We start from the raw sequence: 15660 nt of genomic DNA, 5'->3' as shown, positions 1-15660 counted from the left end.
GTGTGCACCGTGTGCTGTGCATCACATGTGACAATCACTTCACTTTTGAGGCATTTGGCTCATCATAAATAGGAATAATTAAGAGGTCACCGTCAGAGGAGTGGCCTATTAGCTATGAGCCTTTCACTCTCTGCCTGGGCAATACTTTCTGTAACATTGGCCAATAATGTTGACATGAACTGAAAAATGTCTTTGCTTATTTTGTGCATAGAAATTACATACATGAGCCAGTAATGTTCCTCATCTTTCAAGACACGCTGGAGCACATAACTGATTGTTTTGGTTGTTGTTAGTTAGTAGATTACTTTGGGGGTGTTTAAAATATTTAAAATAGAAGTCTCTCTTGTTCAGTCATGATATATACTGCATGTGATCCCTGCTGAGATGGAACGTTTAGGCTCTAAGTTCTTGCTTATATACAATTATTCCATATTCATCACCAATATTAGTTGGAATTAAACACTTTGCTAAAACCCCTTTAATCACAATTTAAAGTAATACAGCTTGCTCAGACATGGCATCTTATTTTTTAAATAATCATGTCTTTATTTTCTCTGGACGATTCTCTAACAATACCTTGGTGTACATTTTGTGTTTACATAATCAATAAGTGCACAAATCTTGCAACAATTAGTCTGCAAGTTTACAAATGAACTGTTCCATTGTGAAGCTCCGCTCATGTTATTTCAGTGTTTCGGTAAAATGTCGTGCCAGATTTTTTTGATGCATTAGATTTCATCATGTGTATGAAACAGAACATCAACAGAACATCTCGAATTTGGTATCATTCTGGCAATTTCTTACAGGGTCAAAAATAACACAGCTGGACCATGTTCACAGACCAGACCAAAAAAACCCAACATAATAACACAAGCAGATCTTCAGATTTTATCAGTAATTCTTAAAAAGTGTTATTTTAAACAAGCTGTTTTTTAAGTACTTGAATCCAAAACGGCAGAAAAAACACAGCAGCTGCAGCAATGGGAGGGGAGTAAGATATTTGTTTAAAAGGAATATGAAACAGTTCTTCAGTGTTTTCAATACAAATCCTACGTTACATATGTGTATCGTAAAATAATAACACTTAGAATAACCATTAAAATGCATCCATCTTAATGATCAGCTTTTAATCATTTGGAGGAAAAAATGCAACAACAGACAGCAACAGTTAAAATAAACAGCAAAATAAAAAATGTCCATAAAGTGCATTAAGTGCTCATTCATCCTTTCACCCATTCAACAGCAAAACAAAGTCAGACTACCTGTTCTCAACCAGTCATCATGTCTGATGAAACTATTTGTGCATCTGACTGCTTTTCCCTCCAGTTTCTCAAGCTAAGCAGTTCACACACACACACACACACAAACAGTCGAGCAGCAGACAATTTGAGGACAGACAGAGTTGTCAGTGAGCCAGTGTCCGAGTTTTTGCAGTGGTGTGTGCCGGACTGGTGTCGTCAGTAAGGCAGGAAGTCAGTGATAGTAAAACTGACAGCGGATCATAGCATTCTGGAACCTTCTGGAAAACCGATGGCCGTTCCACAAGAGAGAAAAAAAAAGTGGTTGTCCCATCGGTCTGTGCAACACTGTGTACAGGTAATTGCAACACTTGCGCCCAAATACACAAACGTCCGCCATGCACACACACGCACACAGCTAATCAAGATCATTCAGTAATAAATGGAAAAAACAGCAAGTCAGGTTAAAAAATAATACATGTGCTTGGTGACATTTAATTATTGACACTGTTTCTTCTGTGGGAATTTGAATCACTATTCTTGCTTGTTTAGCTTTAAGTAGCCATGGCATGTTGCACCAAGAAAAAAAGAGAGGAAATATCAATGAATTCTAACAGAGGTAGAGTCCTATCTGCTCTGGACACAGAGAGATAAGTTTACAGGGCTCCAGACAATCTGTATTGCAACACATAAAAAAAGCCTTGCAAACCAATAAAAAGCTGACAATATAGTTAGGACTGTGCAAAAGTAGATGCCCCCTGACAAATCAAACGTAAAGGATGACGTTGTCGGGACAATGCAGGCCATCGGAGGGGTTCAAGGCGCGACAGGTGGTTTGAGGTGGGGGTGGGGCACAGCAGCTCTTGGGGTGGGGAGAGTCGCAGTCGTCCGACGTGAGCTCGGCAATGTCGTCCGACTGCGTGTCCGACATCTCCAGGTCGCTGCGAATGCTCTCAGGCTGAGCGAGTGTGACGTCGCGCAGCCCTTCCCTGAGAGACACGCCCTGCAAGATCCCCAAAGATGAGCCAGACAGAACCCCGCCCCTGCGTGAGCTGCAGTCCTGAGGCTCCTCCCCTGAACCGGGCACCATGGATGCAGGGGGTGGAACAAGGTCCTCCTCACTGGTCAAACACAGGTGACTTGGTTTAGTCTCAATGTCCACCTGAATTTCTAAATTAGTGCCTTCCCTGAAACACACCAAGAAAAATGAAGATTTGATAAGCAATGCCACATGATGAGACAGTAAAAAAAAAAAAACAATTAATATAAAATTACTCACTTGTCAGGTAGGATGTATGAGGACGTGATGGATCCAGCCATGCCTCTGGTGCTGGCACCATCGCTGGCTGTTCCCAGGCTCCCTGTCTCTCTCCTCACGCCCTCCTTTCCCAGTTCTGCTCCCTGGACCTCCAATCTGAAGAGGCGAACGCTTCATTTAAGCCTCTGGTACTGAAAATAAGCATTTAAAAATGTCATTTTTTTCTCCTTACCTGCTGTATTTGCCGGCTCTGGTGCCAAGTGCTCCTCCTGCCAGTGTGTTAAAATTGGGCGTTTCGGTAAGGCCCCCTGGGGCCACAGAGAGGGCCTCGCTGGGAGAGGTGGTGCTGAGTCCGCTGGCGCCACCCTCCAGACTGCTCTCCCCGAGACTGGGGGACTTCAGTGCCCGCCAGGCATCTGCAACTGCACAGAAAGACAACATGGATGAAGGCTTGAAAGAAAATTGAAACTTTTAAAAATGCATAGGTTTGTTTTTTTTTTTCTTACCTGTGATTGGGCCATCATCTTCGTCAAAGTCTATTCGAACGCCGTTGCCTTTACCACGGCTGACCCCACACCCTCCACCACGACAGAGGGAGACAGGCACTACGCCATACACATACGCCAGCATGATAGGTACCCCAATGCCTGAAAAGTCAGTAAGGTATCGAAAATCATTATCAAAGGTTACAGTTGAACCAAATGCTAACTTCAGAGCAATAAACATCCTGGCTTTTTACTTAAAGCAGAAAACTATTTATTTAAGTCGTTCATTAGCTAGAGTCTTTGTTCTCTGTGGTACTTGGACTCTCTAGTGGTGTGCCAGCAGTCTCTTCGATTACTGTTAATGTACTGTTAAGATGCTGCACGTTTAAAATGTAGTGTAGTACTGTAGTATCCTCACTTGCTGTGTTTACAGCAGAAGTGGGACAAAGTCTTTGCCCTCAAGTCCCAAGTCAAGTGCCAAGTCAAGACAGGCAAGTGTCGAGTCAAGTCCAAAGTCAAGACTGATAAGTTTCAAGTCAAGTCCTAAGTCCTGCAGTTTGAGTTTCGAGTCCTTTCAAGTCTTTTCAACCGCACAATAATAATATATTTTCACCGATCGTGTATGCTTTTAAAATCTATTGTTTTATTAAAACAAGTGCAATTGAAACTGCAGAAATAAATAGTGCTGACATTGCACTATTAACTTCATTTTTAACATTTAACTCATATTTTTTAATATTCTTCATTTTAAACCACTGCTTTACAGAATAAACGCATCAGAAAAAACAAGTGCAACTGTAATTATTTGAACAAAAAGTGCTAACATTGTATTTCCATCACATATTGCATTTCAATTAGTTCCACAGCAGTTTGTCCTGTACTGTAACAAACACATGAACATAACAGACTTAACCGCGGGAAGTGGAAAATAAGATGTACTTGTGTTTACCAACTGTTTATTCAGTTATATAGCTGCATCCATGTTACCACGTCACGTTTGATGTGGTCATTTCACAGTTCGAAGACTCGTTCTCGCCCCCTACAGTGCAATTCGGCTAGGTATACATCCGCGCTAAAATATCAAGGTGAAAGTCATCATAGTGTAGCGGTTCTTCTTCTGCGTTGTGTAACTTATTTATTTCGTTTCTTGAACCACAAATGATGAGCTGACACCCAAGAGATTTTCTGTGCAAAGAGTATTCTGTACAAAAAGCAAGGTCGCGTCAGAACATCGCATCTTTCTGCACCTCTCTCTACAATATACAATATTAAAAGAACATAAAAAAAACATTCACAAAATAACACACATGCAAAAAATTAAAATGAAAGAAATAACTTTTTGCACACAAACCCGACGCACCTCACAACTCCCGCCATGTGTCCAAGAGAACTAAACCGGGTCTCAAAAACAAAATAAAAGTCTTTAGAAAATAAGAACATAAAAGACACAAGTAAGAAGAAATATACTTATATATCTAACCATTTAACTCAATAGCTTGCGTAGTATAGACAGAGCTCCCAACCCAACTTTGTGAATAGATTAACGGCGATATTTTTTTTTATCGCCCGATAAGAGTCTCACGTTAACGCGGCACGTTTTTATCTCCTGATAAGAGTCTCACACAGCACGTTAACGCCGATAATGGCCCACCACTAATATGTATGTATTGTACGTCTTTGTTGGTGGCTAAAATACACGTTGCTGCTGACCTCCGTCTACTGTGTGCGATACTGTACATCGACTAATGTTATGTATAAGTACCTCATCCTACCAGGTTTAAAAAAATCACTTTAATAAGTGTACGAATTAAGGGAGTGAACTCGCAGTGGACAGATTACCAGTTTGCGACGTTAACAGCGAGTTTACAGCCTCACTGATTTAACTACACAGCAAAGAAAAGTTAGCAAATAAGCGTTAGCATTTACTCAGAACTTACCGTATTTGTGCAACTTCAAATGTCGAACGAAGTTGGAAGTTGTTGCCTCTCCGTCTGTAATCTTCGACCCGCATGTTTTGCATACTGCTATTCATTTTTTGGTGACCACCTCGTAGTTTTTATATCCGAACGAATCTATCTTTGGTATCATTTTGTCTAACTGGCGCGTTATTTGAGAGTTCCACTGCATTGGTTGTCCTGTAATTTGATTGGATGGATGCTGTTGGCTCAAAACCACGTGGATCTAATTTGATTGGATGTCTTGCCGACAGCAAATACGCGCACAGACGCACATTTACACAGACATTGAAAGATACAGAGCGTTCGGTAATAACATATGTTTTAACATTTGGGTTTTCTGGGAAACAGCAAGTCTTGTCAAGTCAAAAGGCTCAAGTCCAAGTGAAGTCACGAGTCAATGATGTTAAAGTCCAAGTCTTTACATTTTGTCAAGTCGAGTCTAAAGTCATCAAATTAATGACTCGAGTCTGACTTGAGTCCAAGTCATGTAACTCGAGTCCACACCTCTGGTTTACAGTGTGTGTTTAATGTAAATACAGTTTACATTACTGTACTTCTAATGTTGCTAATGTCTGATAACAACGGAGGTCCAATCCCAGACATTATCAAACCTGTAGCTTCAACTGTTTTACCAAGAGTCTACGCAACAAGCATTATCAATAAACAATTTTACATTACTTACCCACACTGACGGCTGCAATGACAGGTGCCGTGATGATGGACAGGGCCACACCCCCTGTGATAGCTAGGTTCCTCCGGTGATGGGAAGTCTTCTTCCCCTCATAGTGGGAGTGAATCTAATGCACAAGCATGTACTTTAGCAACAGCATAGGTGGAATACAGTCTTAAAAAAATTCACTTATTCCATACACTTCTATTCTACAAAGGCAGTCTGGTGACGTCACTAAAAAGAATTTAAATCTACTTTTATGACAATACAAAGGTATAAGAAATCAATTTAGATCTAGTCACAGACAAATAATGTACAAGTAAGACAAATAAATCGTTTTTAAGATCATTTTAAGACAGGTCTAGTTGAAAAAAACCTGCATTTGTCTGTGAATAGACAGACTGCTGTGCACTTCAAGGGAACTAATTTACTATGCAAACGCACTTCCTGTAAGTGCCCTTGGCACTCTGAGGCATACTAACGACTGCCTGCCACAGCGAAACAATTCAGTGACGCTCCGAGCAGATGTCGGCTCGGCGATGCTCTGTCTCACCTTGCGGCCAACATAGACTGGGATGCCAATGACCATGGCAGGCACTGCGATGCCAGCAATCAGGGTGATGCCCACTGGGGCGCCGATGAGAGTGCCCAGCTGCCACAGTATCTTCTTCTTGCGACTCCATGGCTTCTTTCCCCAAAACGTACAGCCTGACGGACTGGAGCCAAAGAGACGGGCACAACTATAACTTAAGCATGTTAACAGAAAATGGTTCGTTAGGTCTTTCTGCTGTTTGAGCCCGGCCTTTACCTGAGGTAGTGCAGATCAGAGATCTCCTTCATGCACAGCCAGCAGAACTCACAACCGCACACGGCACAGGTCATGTGATTACAGCTCCCGTCATTCATCTTAATGATAAAGGCCCCACACCGCGGGCAAGGCTTGATGTCATCAGCTGCAGACAGAGGACAGGGCCAGTTTGACAACCAGAATGTGCTACGTTTGTAGTCAAGTGCTGTGATGGGTCAGTGTTCCATAGTTTTCACAGAAACAAGATCTGCACAATTTTATCTTCTTCAGATTAAAAATAGCAGACTCTGTACAAAACACGGCCTTTGGGAAAAACCCTGATGAGTTATGGGCAGGGCTAGTTTCGGCGAGCGCAGTGTTGTTGTGCAGGGTGCAAGTGTAATGAAGAAACTAATATTCTAGACACAAAGCCCAGCGGAGCGCGTGCACTTAGTCTGCCTGTGTTCACAGTGTTAGCAGAGGGTGGAAAAAATGTAAAAAAAAAAAAGAGGCCAGAGCTGAGAGCAAACACATTTCCATGTCATTAAATGACTGCATGTTTTTGCCGCCAGGTTCATTTAAGCATGTGCAAACAGATAGCCACCTGGCCCCTGCTCCGCCGTGTAGCTGGGCGAGTGGTTGCTGTGCGTGCGCAGAGACAGCGCCCTCTGCTGGCGCGCCGAATCGCAGGTCTGGTTGGGGTGCCAGGACTGCTTGCAGTGGTAGCAGAACTCGGCCCCGCAGCCCTCCCTGCGACACACCAGCCTGGGGCAGCTGGCACAGCCCGAGGCTATCACGGCAAACCTGTGAGAAGAGCAGAGACCGGGTTGGTGCGAGGCTGGCCAGCGCTTACTAAGGTTTACTGTGTTCCTGTAGGGCAGAGGTCACAATCAGCCAACAGAAATCGGAATATCATGAGTAAAACAACTTTTTATTTATTTTTGATTTTGAGGTACGGACCATTTCCAAGCATGCGTCATCGTAGCTGAAACATAAAGAGCCCTGGTCCCTAATATAAGAGGTCAACAAAAATCACAGCTGTAATCACTGTTCAGATGATAGTCATATTAATCCCCTAATGTCATAATAGGGGGGAGGTTCTGTATCGGATGTGCAACACTCTCTCTGTCTATATGTATATATTAAAAGGACAACTGAGAAAAAAAGTATGTTCTTGTATTCTCTGGCCGCTTATAGTATACTGTAATTAGTTTTTTGGAGTATATTTAACATAATAAACTAGTTATACTTATTCATTTAATAAATTATGACAAGCATTTTTACTGTTACACTGGCCTGTTTTAAAAGAATAACATTAATATCATGTCACCACTTTAGCATATTAAATATTTTTCAAAATGGGTGAAAAACGCTACACTGTTTCAAAATGGGAGTAATAGAGAAAACGTGAATTCAAAGTCTGTTTGCTCATGACAACCTTGACAAACTCAAGATCTTGTCAATACCACAGTTACTGGTGGGTGTGGTTTGGGAGTCGGAAACAGAAGGAGGGGGAGGGCAAACCACAGATATTTGAGCATAACTGTGAAACGCTCCCTTGAGTGGCTTTTCTTGGAACTCTGCAGTGTGTAACTTCTGCTTTCAGATTTGCCATGGTGGAGGTTGGAGTCTGACTGTTTGAAGGTGTGGACAGGCATCTTTTATGCAGCCAACCGGTTCAAACAGGCACCATTAATACAGGTGACGAGTGAAGGGTAGAAGAGCTTCTTAAAGAAGAATGAACAGTTCTGTAAACAGTTTGTAGGTGCTAAATACTTATTTTCTGCAGCAATATACAAATAAATTCATTAAATATATTAATCTTTTTAAGTGAGACAACTTAAAAAACAGTGTTAAAAAAACAGTATTAAAAATACTTTTTTGCGCCCACTGTATAAATGGATTTTTATATACGTGTGTGTATATAACTATGTATATGTGTGTATCTGTATATATGGGGATATTGGCAAGCATGATTAATTGAGAATATTATTTCCCTCAGAAAATGTCCCATCTGGATTAATTGCAGTCAACTGGTGTTCTCATGTTATAATCTGTATTATAGCAACACACACAATATTTTGCTGCCACAAACAGATCCACGTTGTCAAGGCAGCAACACACAGCGTCAGCTCTGCAGCAGTGGGGCGTAATAATGTCCCTTATAAATGTGCTGACCATTTATTCACAGCAGCACGTTGTTCTCAAAAGCATGGGTAGGAAAAAAAAAAACCCAAGACGTTTATGGTCCAGCATAAAAAGGTAATGATCATTTTAATTAAATCCCAACCTCTGTTACCCCTAGCAACACTGCCAGTTCTGTATTCCGGTCACCGTAGTAACCATCGGCCTAGGGAGGGAGGGAGCGGTGGGCCTTTTCTGAACGTCTGTTGCAGACATGCTTGCGCATCGCCTGGTGAAGCCTTTAATACGAGAAGAGAGGGAACAGAGAGACTCCGCAGAGGAAGTGCTGATGCAAATTACCAAAGAAACGAGTGGGGATGATGACTTGAAATGATTTGTGTGGGGGGAATTCTCCTTAATCCTCGTCACACAAAATAGAATGGCTTGACACACATTACAATCTTTCTCATAAACACACATACAATTTACTGGGTCAACCACTTCATGGCAATAAACTGCTTTGATTATAGAACCAAGGAGTCAATTGTACAAAAGGAAAAAAATCCCCAAAGTGACTTTAAAGTTCATACAGGAACTGTACATTTCAGTCATTTCATTATGGAAACACAGGAACTCCTACACAAACCGACACACACAAATAACGTCTGAAAAATTCCCCAGCAAGCCAAAACTTCACACAGGTTAAAATATGCGTCTGAAGGGGGAGGACATCGGGGTCTCGATCATCTGTCGCTATTTTGATCAATTCCAGGAATGACTATTTGATTCCTTGCCAATATGCAAAATTTTAAGAAGGTGTTACCATTCCACGCCAAAACATTTCTATGGCAGACATGATCAGATCAACCACATCTCACCAAACAAGGAAAGGTTCCAATTCTGACTACATAACCCTTCCTCATTTAATGTGTTATAATTATAATATTTAAAGATACATTTTGACCAATCTAATAAGTTTTGATGACAATGAATGTTATTTTAAATGGAACCTGTGCTTTATTGTTTGATTTTAAAAAATGACTTTCATATTCATCACAACCTTTCTTCCCACCTACCCCCTGTGGCAAAGCTTCAGCAGTTTATGAAGTAAACCGCGCCTCTCAGCTGACCTGTGTGCTTTAGAACAGGGTCGTTCGGGACATTTTCTGTTTCCTTCTGAAATGCATTTAACTCACCCGCAGTCCGGGGCAGGGCACCAGCGGCAGTCGGGGTCGGAGGCCAGGCACCGGCGCAGGAGGAACTCCTCGTACTTCTCCACCAGGGCGGCGTCGTCCAGGATGAGGGCCACCTGGCGCGGGGAGAGGCGCTCGGCGCACTCGGGGCAGGTGAGCTGCACGCGGCTCTCGGTGATCTCGATGCGCAGGTACTGCCGCAGGCAGCACAGGCAGGAGCGGTGGCTGCAGCCCTGCAGCTCCAGCAGCCGCTCGGCGGGCTGCCGCACCAGGCACAGCGGGCACTCCAGCGTGTCCGGCCCGCCCAGGGACGGCCTGCTGGAGGACAGCGGTTCGGCGGCCTGGAGGGGGTTCTGGGTCGTGGCTGAGGGAGACGCAGGCGTGGCCGGCGGGGGCAGCTGCTGCTGGGGCTGCTGATGGAGCTGTTGGGACGTAGGCGCCGCCACGGCTCCTTTCCCACCTTGCGTCCCCCGTTTTCCGTGGAAGAGGCTGTGGAAGGAGATCCGGCCCGGCTTCTTCCCTGGCGCTCGGCATTTTGGGTTGGCCGTCCCACTGACGGAGGAGTGTGGGGATTCGGCGTCCTTCTGAGAGCCCATTGTTTATTCCCACTGACCCTGCGGCTCTGGTGGCTCCCACTTATCTCCCCTTTCCAAAAACGGCTTAGATTACCGGCAGAGCCTCCTTTCACAGAAAGTCACTCCTCATTCACAGGAAAGAGGGTTACCGTCCACGGCGTGGAACCAAAAGCTCACAGGCCCTCCCCTTCCAGTAACAGCCTGATCGCGGGCATTTTCACTTCTCTTCCTGCCGGGAAACTGCCGTGACACGAGACAGAAAAGGGAAAGAAAGATGGCATATGTGACCCGATCAGATGAAAGGGACAGATTAGTTGTCTTTTAGATGCCAGACACCGGAAAGCGTTGGTAGCCGCAGTCTCGGCAGTGCCTGTTGTGTGAACGGACGAAATAAATACCCGAGGCAGCGCTTTGCCGTGTCCTCAGGTTGGCGTCCTCCCTCTCAGCCCCTGCCCCTGCCGGCTCGTCTGTGAAGGAAGAGAAGCGGCACAGGAAGTTAACACAGAAGGAGCATGCTCAATGCGGCACGCCGCCCCCCCCCCCTCCTCCCGCTGTGTTTCGATTTCACTCTTAACCCTTTAGTGGGAGGTTCACCCACAAACGACAAGAAAAAAGGACATTTGCGTAAACGTTTGTCGTACAAGCGTTTATGTTTCAGAGTGAAACGTATAGACGGTCGGGACGCGTTGAAATAGAGCGAAACCATTTATCTGGCACCTTCTGCCTCTCCTCTCCTCTGCTCTCTCTCTCTCTCTGTATTTCACACTTCACTGCTACAGCCGTTACCATGGCGACCTCCACTACGAGCGCGGCGAATGAGAACCCACACGTCAACTCGCGGCACTCTCGTACAAAACACACACGATTACACATTGAGCGGCACAATATACAGTAAACACGCCAACCTGGGCAGAGAGTTTACCTTTGTTTTTACCGACTAATGGCAGGTTAAGTGTCCCCGGGCAACACGGGGTCAACTCGTTCTACCAGGCACCCACGTTCGTCGACCTTCCACCCTCTGTGCCGAGCACCTGAACAGGGACACCGTGTAGTTGAGCAACGTGATTGTCATTTCACGCCGTGTGACATGCGGTTATGATGCGTTTTTTTATGAACACCCGGCAAATCGAACGCGGGTGCTGGTTTAAAAAGAAACCCGTGGTTATATTACTGATAATTTCATTTTATCTCATCATCCTGACAACTGCGATCAACACGACACAATGTTCATGCTGCAACGTATTGAATAGTTTTAAATACTGAGTTTAAAAGAAATGAGAATGTAAATTTTACACTAAGAGAGTATAGTAAAGTAGTTGGCAGCTCCCAGCACCGCCAGTGACGTTCCTGCACTTATCAGGGAGGAAAAGAGGGCTAAGGATGGAGTGAAGAGACACTGGGGAGATAAAATAAAATAAAATAAAACGAGGACTGATGTCGAGGGCAACACAGGCTACATGGCAGCCTGTTCCAACAAATGCAGTGTCCAATACAAGAGGGACAGGCAGACAGACAGGCTGCCTTTTATAACCCATGTGGCCTGATTTTGTCCTGGCCTGGACGTTGGACTGCTGCCCTCTGACCCGATAGCAGTTTATCACGCTGAACGGAGATAAGGAGAAGGAGGGAGGGAATGATTCTTATGAAATCAGTAGCAGTGCTCCGGGTGTAGTTGATACATGAGGGTCCGCTTTAAGCCGCTTGCTTTGCAGCTTAATCCCATTATTGGCACGTTTCATGGGAAAAAAAAAGAGAAAAGTACAGTGTGACCCACATCTGAGTCTGCATGCATTAGAAAATACACACACACAAAAAAAAAACACGGTGGGTAAAATTCCATATGTGACCTTTTTGGGTAGTGACCATGGAGCGGCCTCAGACGAGGTGGGGAGGGGGGGGGGATTACAAAGGTCTATATATAATACAATACTAGCCCACCAATGGGGGTAATAAGCACCCTTTCCACTCGAGCCTCCTTTCAACAAGGCAGCAGCTCCACTACACTCAGCCGATGGCATATAATCACCATCTGGGCCCTGTGTGTGTGAACGCGGGTGTATGTGGGCGGATGAGAGATTCTTTTGTAAGTTCGATGTGCCCCCATACACACTTTCACGAGAATATCTAACATAACACACACACACACATACACACTTTTAAGAAAATAATCATCAATTTAAAAATCCACATTCTGTGTTTTGGAATATAAATAGATGACCTTCTCCTCACCATCACCCTCCTTACCACAACTGTTCACTTGTGGTATTATTTCTGTAATCTTTCTGTTTTTCTGCTTAGAATAGAATATTAAAATATTTCTTTATATTGTTGTAGTTTATACTACACTACTTGGCAAATGAACGCGATTCTGATTTGAGTTTCAAATCTTGAAAAAAATGTTGCCATTTCCTATAGGTGAGCTGATAAATCTGTTATTCTGCTAAACTGCACTAATGTAGGATGTTGAGTTACATGCCATGATGGAAACATGAAAGCATGCTGTAAGTCGCTCTGGATAAGGCCGTCTGCCAAATGCCGTAAATGTAAATGCAGGTCACTTTTAAGATCAGATCATGTGAGATGAACAAAGGCACAGCGCTCGAGGTTGATTAGATGGGGCTTTGGATGGAGCAGCGGGTTATATGAGCCAGATGGACAGGGACAGACTGAGCTCCCTCTGGCCTGGTGTCTCAGTCTTCGTCCCACTTCATTTCAACGTAAGAACGGACACACCCACAAAACTGTGCCTTTTGGATATAAACATACAGTACAGGTCTGAGGTTTGGGTCACCCTCACATTTTTTAAACATCTTAACTTCTTGCCTGTAGCGTACATAGCAATATTACAGTAATATGAATATCTGTATGTCTTATATCATTTAGGGATGGGCAGGATGCAGGATCCGGTTGACTAAATAGACTAGTACTGGGTTTTAGCAGCTACTTGTTACATGTTACGATATCCTCTTCTCTACGTACTGATGTTAATGATTTAACAACATTCCATCACAATTTGACATATTAAGCAATACCAATCGATAGATTTGTCTCATAAGGTATGTTAGGCAGGTGCTGTATACAATAGCAGTAATTCAGCACTGCAAGGACATGCAAGTGAGGTGCATGTGTTATCACACACATCTAGCAGGATTAGATGCATTTTGTGGCTCCTTTTAATGAGGGCGTCCTGCAGTGCATTGTTCCTAGAGGACAGCAGTGGGAGTGCGACCAGCCTGTTCTCATGTTCTCGCGGCTCTTCAGCCCACAGAAGGCGAGGAAAAAAACCCAAAGCTCGGTCCCTGGTTCTTACATGAGATGTTACATGTTTCAGCGCTTGAACAAACACGCTCACAGACAAGCGCACGGCACGCGGTCCAGTCGGCGTCCAGGTGAGCCACTTAAGAGGGCAGCGCTCCCTTTCGTTACGCAACCATCCCAGCCAGCCGAGGACGAGGGTACGTGCTGCAGCACGAGGCTTACTTTCTAAAAATGTCTCGCTTGCGGACCGACCTGGAAACACGGGGCGCACTGCAGCTCACACCATCCCATCATTACATTTTTTTGGTGGCGCACGCAGGCCAAAGAGAATCTGTCACTTAACAGCTATTGCTCTCATTTAGGAAAAGAAAAAAAAAAAAAAGCATCTCTGATCGGAAGTATGAAACTAGTAACTAGGAGTGTAAATTCAGTACGAGCGTCCGTATTCTTCACGTTGGGGGTTAATCCCCGGAACCCAGCTGCTGTGTTCAGTTGGACGCGGAGTCAGCAGACAGGCGAGGAACCTCATTAGCCGGGCCGCTGGCACTTACTGAAATCTCTTTAAGGCGCGGCCGCCGGCCTGTACACCGCATCTGCGGTCTCCTACGGTTACTTTAAAAGGCTAACTTTTCCACGCGTGTCTGGAAGGACACGTCGCACACTGCAAACACACATACATCCAGTGCTATGGCAACAGTCTTAAGCACCGATACAAGCCGGTGAAAACAAAACCAGTTTCAAACATGAATTGACATGAAACGTCTTTTTTGCAGAATTTCTTTTTTTTTTTTCATGAAATAACGTGGAGAAAGCATTCTCCATCTGTAGTCCTTGGCAGGTAGGAGATCATCCATCTCGGTTCTTGCATCAGATCTCTAGATATCAACATGTTTTTTTTCTTAAATTAAAACAGAATTTATGTGTGTGTGTGTGTGTTAACGTGGTTTATGGAGAGATGTAGTATCAGAGGGTGCACTTCAGTGATGCTGAAGTATTTAATGTTTAATGTCCCAGAGTCGGAAGAGGACCGCAGAGAGATCACCCGGCCCACACGGACCTTGAAGTGTGTGTGATGACAAACGATGAACAAATGCGGGGACATTACGAACTAATCCTTGACCATGACTGGTGTAGTGTGGGTAATTATTATTATTATTTTTATTATTAAAAACAGCAGCAAAAGGGCAGTGATGAAAAGGAACAAAGAAACAGGAGTGGGTAGGGTGGGCATACCTGTCTGGGAGGCAAGGACAGGAATCCTACATACATAACTCACTTATTAAGCATCATAATTAAAAACAAAAAAAAAAAACATGGAATATCACGTCTCTTTAATTTCTACACAGTGAAGTGAATACGAATATGGAAAATAAAGTGAAACACAATTTTCCAGGGCCTAGTTCTCGCCAGGAATCAAACAGTTTAAAAAATGTATTAAATGAACAGATTATCGTAGGCCCATGGCGGAGGGGAAATTAATAAAATATCGAAACCGTATCATCAACGTGCAGATGCGCCCGACGACTTAGCAACGACGGGCTAGCAACAGGAAAACTGTAAATATTACGTTTCTATCGTTTGAAATGTCAAAAGAAAAACGGAAAATACCACGTACCTTAAAGGTAAAACAGGTCGTGTCCCCGTGAATTGTGCTTATTCCTCGGCGCGAAGCCAGTGCGCAGTGATTTAATATTATTATTCGATTTTTTCCACCCCCTTTCCGGGGCGTTTCGGATTTCACGGCCGTCCGCGACCCACCTTTCTCCCGGTAAAAAATCTTCCCGCGGGGGTCGAGGCCGGACGACAGTTCCAGCTCGGCCGACCACCCCTTGCCCTCCTAAACGGCGGAGACGACGGATTATGTCCGCGGCTCGTTCCTATTTTCCACTCACGTCACCGAGGAAAACCCCGGCCGGTGACGTCACACGCAGTCGAGTCGGAAACCCCACCCTGTGACGTCACCGCGTGTTGGGGAGCAACAGATGCTGCCGAGATTTTTTTTGGCACCTCAAAAAAAAAAAAAAAAAGGCTGTAAAAGAACAAAAAAAAATAAAAATAAAAAATCACTTAACACTGAATATGTAATTTATGTATTTAGCTAATTCTTTCAAAAA

At 44.1% G+C, this 15660-nt stretch overlaps 1 protein-coding gene across 2 annotated transcripts; it reads right to left on the bottom strand.

The window, feature by feature from the left end:
• Positions 1 to 1112: 1112 nt before the first annotated feature.
• On the bottom strand, positions 1113 to 15461 carry rnf19b (ring finger protein 19B). 2 transcript variants are annotated; one of them, XM_028963301.1, is made up of 11 exons: positions 15162 to 15461; positions 10687 to 10755; positions 9717 to 10528; positions 7001 to 7200; positions 6418 to 6562; positions 6163 to 6325; positions 5622 to 5736; positions 3003 to 3143; positions 2729 to 2918; positions 2518 to 2652; positions 1113 to 2425 (listed from the first exon to the last, which is right to left on the bottom strand). In XM_028963301.1, the coding sequence occupies exons 3-11, from the start codon at positions 10307 to 10309 to the stop codon at positions 2005 to 2007; spliced, it is 2103 nt and encodes a 700-aa protein (XP_028819134.1). In that variant the 5' UTR covers positions 10310 to 10528; positions 10687 to 10755; positions 15162 to 15461; the 3' UTR covers positions 1113 to 2004. The 2 variants fall into 2 exon arrangements, with proteins under 2 accessions (XP_028819134.1, XP_028819135.1); XM_028963302.1 differs by having other exon boundaries at positions 15305 to 15461.
• Between the last annotated feature and the right edge of the window lie 199 nt (positions 15462 to 15660).

Source organism: Denticeps clupeoides, chromosome 20, assembly GCF_900700375.1.
Source record: "Denticeps clupeoides chromosome 20, fDenClu1.1, whole genome shotgun sequence".
NCBI classification, from domain to species: domain Eukaryota; kingdom Metazoa; phylum Chordata; class Actinopteri; order Clupeiformes; family Denticipitidae; genus Denticeps; species Denticeps clupeoides.
This window is presented reverse-complemented; position numbering and strand designations above follow the sequence as displayed.